The following is a 7,160-nucleotide window of genomic DNA, read 5'->3' as shown; positions in this document are numbered from 1 at the left end:
GTCAAGGATTGTCCACGAGGTGTTACACACTGACACTTGCAGAGCTGAGCATTGGCAAATGCTAAGCAGCTTCTCTCAGGAGTCTCAGTCACACTGCAGGAAAAGTCTAGGGACAAAGGCACAGAGGATGTGACATGAAACTGAAGTGAGCCTCTGCCACAATTGCTTTAGTAGAATTGTACAGAGGTGTCTGCTACTGTCATGTTATGTTGTCACACATGTACACAAAATTCAAAAATCAATCTTTTTTGTTTATTCCCAAGAAAGTCTCAATATCTACAGCCTTACAGCCTTGATTAACTGTTTAGCTCTCCACGTGACCTAGTTGACTAGTGTCAGCAGGTGTTTAAAGAGAAAATTTGCTGTTTCACTCTGTTTTAAATTGAGATTCTGGTGCCTGATGTAGAATGCTCACCTGCAGTGACAGCTGTTTGTCTGTTGGAAATTATTGTTTTTGCCCACTACTTTAAAATAACAGGCAAACTCAGTTTGATAATTTTAAGTAAAATATATTTGTGTAGGGAGCTTTGTAGATGAAACTTGACTGTAAATGGAGGATTTTGTCTGCATCTGGGCTATTCCCCCCTAAATTCCCCCAGTTATGGTCAGCTTTAAATAAGATCTACACACTGCATTTGTAATCTAATCAAACCTAATTTCATTTGGAACTATTCTAAGTGAATATATTTGCCATACAAATAGTAAAAGCTAGAGTGTGATGACTCAAGGAAGGACAAGTGAATGCAGGAATACATTTTTCAGGAGGAAATCCATGGGACAATTTTTTACAGGTGCTATATCACCCGCACCTAGTCTGTCTAGATGTTCCCCTTTTCCTGGGTTCCCTCTTCTCAGCTGCCTAAGCAAAATTAGGCTAAGTCCCTTTCCCTGAATTAATTTCAAGTAAGTCCTTCCAGGAAGATAAGAACAAAAGAATCAATGAAAATAATAAACTGCAGAATAAAATTGTGTAAGTAAAATTTTCAAGATCAGAACACAGTGATGATCTTTTTTCCTTCCAATACTTTATACTCAATATGCACCTGCTGCATAGTAAGTGTATAGTAGGTGCCTAAGAACGGTTTGGTACATCACTTTATGGATTTTAAAGTAACTGAAGTCTGTCATGAATGTCTTAACTCTCACTGTCAGTTGGGGTCAATTTCTGAATTTGTCACTTGTCTACCCGTGAAAACTTTTATCACTTCAAATTAAGTACTCACTGCAGTCATTCATGGATATGTACAGAGTGGTGCAAAATGGGAGTTAAATGAAGAACTTTCCTATGAAAGTCAAAAAAAAAATGTCTTCAGGTTTTACTTCTTACTATAGGATGAGCATCCTATGTGGCCTAGGGAGTGCCACGTTTTTCATAGTTTGTGCTCTTTGTTACTGATATTGTCAATTTAAATGGCCCCAAACACATCTCTAACATGCCATCTAGTCTTCATAAACTGAAGAAGGCTGTGATGTGAATAACAGAGGAATAAACTATTTTAGACCAGCTTTTGTTATAGTTATAATGCTGTTGTCTGAGAGTTCAATGTTAATGAACAATGCAATACACTGGAAAAAGAAAGATAAAATTTGGTGACCAGTGGGTGAAGTTACTTTTTAAAGTGACAACTATAATTCTGTGATAACGCTAGACAAACAACTAACTTTGGGGTTTCTTGAGGTAACAACAGATTTTTTTTTGATATGGTAGACAGCATTGATGGAAGGTTGAAAACCTAGAAAATATGGGGTCACATTAATCAGGGACAGGAAATTGTTAAACACTTCTCTGATAATGCTTTTGTTCAAATTCATACTGCAAACAATGAATTACTTATAAATATATATTTAATAAAATTCTTAAACAAAACACACAAAACAAGGTTATGTATTCATTAGTTAACAAAAATATTGTGAAAAGAAACTCAAAGAAAACTACCCCTCTATTTACCCGAGGAGCATGGCTCAGTGTTCACTAACAGTGTTTGCAGCAGGAGCTGTAGAGAACATAACTGCTGAGAATGCACCTTACTCATCTGGATCTACTTCAATCCTAAGGGCAGCACTTTGTTCATTCTTTTTCTTTTCTTTTTTTTTTCTTTTTTTATTGATTATTTAAAGCATTACATAGCTCATGATATATCATCTTTCATACATTTGACTCAAATTGTGTTTTGAACTCCCATTTTCACCCCAAATACAGATTGCAGAATCACATCTGTTACATATTCACATTTTTACATAATGCCATATTAGTGACTGTTGTATTCTGCTACCTTTCCTATCCCCTACTATCCCCCCTCCCCTCCCCTCCCCTCCCCTCCCATCTTCCCTCTCTACCTCCCCTGCTGTTGGAAGAGAACAACTAAGAACAGAACAGGAAGGAAGAACATGAGGAAAAGACTACAGTAAACAAAGACGAATGGGGGGAGAGAAACGGAGAGAGAAGGGAAAGCACATGGAAATAGTAGGAGACCTTCAATGATACATAGAATTATAAGAGGTTATGAGGGGCAAGGGGGAGGGAAAAAAAGGGAGAGAATTGACTTTGTTCATTCTTGATTCCCTCTTCAGTGATGCATATGGGGCATATTTCAGGTATCACTACACTGAGGTGCCTCTCCTCTCAACCTTTAATGTATCTGTGAATCATCTGATGATTTATTTGGAATGAAAACTGGAATTCAGTAAGTCTGAGACCAGGCCACAGAGTCTACATTTCTATGAAACTCCCATGTAATGAATCTGCTGCTTGACCATAAGTGACCCTGGATATGGAGGACCTTGATCCTTCCGTGCTCTTTTGGTTTAGAGCACTTGGAACAATAGTTTTATGCTAATATTTTCCTAAAATCAAATAACAGAAAAGGTAAGAGGCAAAACTATGTTTCTCCTCAGAGACTCAGAAAAAAAATGCAGAACTAGGAATGCATGAAATCTCCTGGCAGAGCAAGACTTTTAACAAGAAGAGCATCAAATATTTCAACTACAACAAAGGTATAAAGAAGGCAGAGAATTAAAAATGTAAAACAAACAACAACAACCACAACAAAACCTACAAACCTTACATAATCAGCACAGGTTTTATTGATAACATGTTATATTCAGGCCAAACATTTCACCAGGGATACAGATACTAAAAAGCATGTGCTTTGCTCTCAAATTTTTAAAAGAAGAAATGAACCTACACACCTGCCACAGATGCTAGGCAGTGAGGGGCACAGTTGAAATCTGGGGAAGCTCAGATGGAGGGGAGATGGCTTCCCACTGTGGATTAAGGGAGGACCCCTGGAGGATGTGACAGCTGAAATGCACCTGATGATCCATTTTATCTAACCAGGCTGACACTGCTAACATCCTGTTCCATTCATTGTTAAACCCACAGAAGCCGGGTCAGAAGAACAACAAATCCTGCAAGATTACATTGATCATATATTGGTAAATGATCACGGAGCAGAAATGAATTGCAAAGTTTTAACAAGAAGTGATGTCATCACCCTGTGGTGTTCAGGTGTAAACTAGGTCCTCACTTCAGAGGGCCAGAACTTCAGGGAGCTTCACAGTGGGTCCTAAGTGAACAAAAATATAACAGACCTTCATAAGGTGGAGGTGAGAACTGAGGAGAAAATAGAAATGTGGCCAGGAGGAGAAGGAAAAGTGAGAAAAAAGTCAAAAAAAAAAGAAAGGAAGACCATTGGGGAGGAGGAATGAACAGAATAGATGGATACAAAGCACTCACCAGCGTTTTATAAACCAAAATCCAAGAGCTGTCAGAAGAGCCAGGGCCACTATCACGGCAAACAGGATCAAGCCCAGGGCACTCTGAGGTGCTGCAGATTCAAGTGGACATCATGATGATGTTTCAATCTGCATGTATAGATCCCTCATTTTGAGTTTATCCATTCTTTGAATTACATATTTTTCTTTTTTGGGGGTCTGGAATTTGTAAATCCCAATTTTTTACCTGGTTCTCATGCTCTGCTAGAAGATATTCCCCCATCTCCAGCCTGGGTCCCACTCTTACCACCCCAGTGGAGGACGAGGTCCTGCCCTCCTAGGCTGCTGTGCTTCACCCTGCAGGCCAGGCCAGCCGCCTCCCCAGCTGCCACATCCAGGGTTGCTTGGAGATACCACGTCCCATCTGCATTGGGCAGGATGTCACCTCTCTGAGTGCCCTGCTGCTCCTGCTCACCTCGCATCCACATCACCCACATGGGCTTTGGGTAGAAGCCAGACACATGACACACCAGCAGCAGACGGCCAGGTCCAGGACTGGGGCCACTGGACAGCCAGGCCTCAGGCTTCACTGCAAACAACAGAAAGGACATCCAGACACAGCTAGAACTTTAGAACTCCCCATAAATCTACAGAGACACATGTTTCCCACTCTGGAAATGTCACACATTATCCTTTTCTCTTTTTATCCTGAATTTGACTTTAAAATTGAAAAATTCTTGCAGATTGGGTACAAGACTGACCTTGTCGCTGGAGATGAGCCTTCCCTGCATCAAGAAGACCCAAGGTGAAACGCGGGCAGGTGTTACTGAGGAGCCTATGTAACCTCTGTGTGTAGGCTTCGTTGAAATTGAGCAGTTTGCAGGCTTCCTGGGCCTTTTCTCCACCCTTTGGAGATGGTAAGAATGTTTCATTCTGGAAGCTCATGAAGTCATGTCCTTGGATAGCTACCTGCTTGAAGCCTAGGCAGGACTTCCCAGAGTGCAGCTCACAGCCTGCTGTCACCTGCAGATCAAAGGGATCTGGGGAAGAAGAGTCATGAATTAGAGGAGAAAAGAAAGAAAATGGAGCAAATGAAATGAGTGGAGGTAGAAGGGAGTTTAGGGAGTTTAAGAGAAAGAACCCAAGTGTGATTTAATCAGAGGTTCACAGAAAGGCCACTGGGTAGGACCTGGAGGTTGAGGAAAAGATGACGATATCAGGAGGGGAAGGAATTGTTGGAAAGTGATCGCGATGGTGTGAGGGAGAAAAGCCTTAATGTGAAAGAGCTGAGACCCTAACAAACCTGGGAGAATGTATCCATGGTCATTCTGACAGTTTACACAATGATGACTGAAGAGATTAAATGGGAGAGAAAATCACCCTTTAAGGAGTCACCCAACAAGTGAGGAAGCTGTACCTGATTGAAAATTGGGGAAAAGGGTGGCCACAGGCTCCTCTGAGGTGAGTTAGTAAAACACAGCCCTGCAGCCAATAAGATAACAGTTAATAAGTGGTAAAAACAGAAGTTTTTATCTGGTTGTTTATTGTACGTGCCCAGAGTGTGATTGCAGTTTTATGCTGAAGAGAGTAGAATAAGTTTAAGAGCTGAGTAGGCTGTTTCCCTGAGGAATAAAAGTTTCCTGAGATACCCCACCCTCATCCCTTTATTCTCCCCAACAATGAAAGGGAACTCACCTTTAAACATTAATTGAGAAATATAAAAGTCCTGATGTTCATTGAAGTATAACTGGAACAACCTTTCCACATCCATCAACTCCTTGTTACTGAAGTTGCCCCTGGACCAGGGATACAGGTAAATGATGGTATTAGAGCTGCTGTTCCATCTGTGAGTCTGCAGCTCCCCCAACCAGCCTGAGCCCACATGTACCCAGGAATGGTTGTGAAAAGATGAGGTTTGCATGAGATGGTAGGAGATAGACTCCTCAAACCCTGTGGCAAAAGAATAGATAGAATGGGGGGAAATGTGACATTGGGAGAGAGAGACTTGAGAAAGTAGGTGCCCCCATGGCAAGACTCAGAGTCTAGAAAAGTGGAGAGTCACCGTTATCTTAGCTGACATCTGCTGGCCCCCAGGGTCCCATGCTCTACCAACAGCCTCCATGACAGCACCGAGGGCTTGAGTAAGGACATGCAGAATGGGGCCAGCTTGGCCCTCGTTCTCTCCAGGTGTGTGCAGGGGAAACTACCATCAACACAGACACAAACACATGTGTGCGTGCACACACACACACACACACACACACACACACACACACAACTGGTCAGTTGCCCCAGTTCTTACCACTGTCACCTCCTGGGAAGAGAGCAGCGAGCAAGGGGAGTAGCAGAAACAGCATGGCCCTTGCAGATGCTACTTCTTTCTCTTGGACAAGTCGTCCTTTGATTTCTGTTCTAAATAAACCTACCCCACAGACCACTCTTCTGACTTCCTTATTCAACCAAAAGAGAAAACTTTTCTGCCTGAAACAAAGACAATCTGCTCCCTCCCCAAACCCTGAGCACCTACTCTGTTTCCCATTTCCCCTGATATTCTGACTCTCTGCCCAGTGTTCCAACTTCTCTCACTGTCACCAACTTCCACCCTGGTCATCTTCCCCTAGTTCAACTGCTATGGAACAAGTCACATGTGGCTCTGAAAAGTCCCTTACCACAAGGGGTACTTCTTTCATAGCTGGGTGTGGAACCCAGGATCTTAAGCATTTTCTCTTATTGTAACAACTTTGGATTATCCCCCATGTGTCCTCTTCCCTGCCCCACCCCCACTCCACCTCATTCATCTCTCTGACATCACGGTTCTTTATTTCCTTTTTCATAAGGACCTATGATTGTCCTCTGAAACAGGGTCATCTACTGAGTCTGTGGATCCTGTATGCAGGGCTGGCTCTCTGGGACATGCAGCCACTTCAGTAGTACACTCAAAGTTCCATGATGAGCACCTTGAATTTCATAGCAATTTTTATTGAATTAGTGTTTCATAAGTGAAGTTCAAGGAACCTTGCATGGGACTCATAGTTGCCTCCCCAGCTTATGAAGGGTTCTTCCTCCCACAACCTCACCTGCATCCTCAACACTCCTCCACCTGCTCCCCACTGTCTGGGGCCTTGGCAACTCTATACTCTGCCTCTCTACCTCCATCCTGCCACCACAGCACTGACCATGTCTCACTGAAGGTCCCTTCTGTCATTATCCCTGTCACTATCTCATGCCTTGGAGGCACAAACAGAGAAAGGGACATACACCCAACAGTGTGTGGGCCAAATATAGGTGCAGCTATCCCCTCTAGAGTTTGCACCAAGTAGTTTTGTAACTGGTCAGGGTGAGCCTCTTGCCCACTTTTGTACCAATCTTCACATAATTCCGTTCCAGTTTCTCAGTGGTTACCCATGTGCCAAGTGTTGGAGTCACCACTGAGGAAAGGGAGATTA

At 42.7% G+C, this 7,160-nt stretch overlaps 1 protein-coding gene across 1 annotated transcript; it reads right to left on the bottom strand.

Annotated features, from left to right (window-relative positions):
- Positions 1-3,158: 3,158 nt before the first annotated feature.
- Positions 3,159-6,071, bottom strand: LOC308655152 (T-cell surface glycoprotein CD1a-like; the record flags this gene model as incomplete). The annotated part of the gene is made up of 6 exons (XM_081305000.1): positions 3,159-3,566; positions 3,737-3,827; positions 4,022-4,303; positions 4,476-4,754; positions 5,410-5,664; positions 6,017-6,071. The coding sequence occupies 6 exons, from the start codon at positions 6,069-6,071 to the stop codon at positions 3,545-3,547; spliced, it is 984 nt and encodes a 327-aa protein (XP_081161126.1). The 3' UTR covers positions 3,159-3,544.
- Positions 6,072-7,160: the final 1,089 nt, after the last annotated feature.

Source organism: Spermophilus citellus (assembly GCF_964194105.1).
Source record: "Spermophilus citellus genome assembly, chromosome: 9".
Lineage (NCBI taxonomy): Eukaryota > Metazoa > Chordata > Mammalia > Rodentia > Sciuridae > Spermophilus > Spermophilus citellus.
The sequence above is the reverse complement of the archived record's forward strand: the minus strand, read 5'-3'. Positions and strand labels throughout refer to the sequence as shown.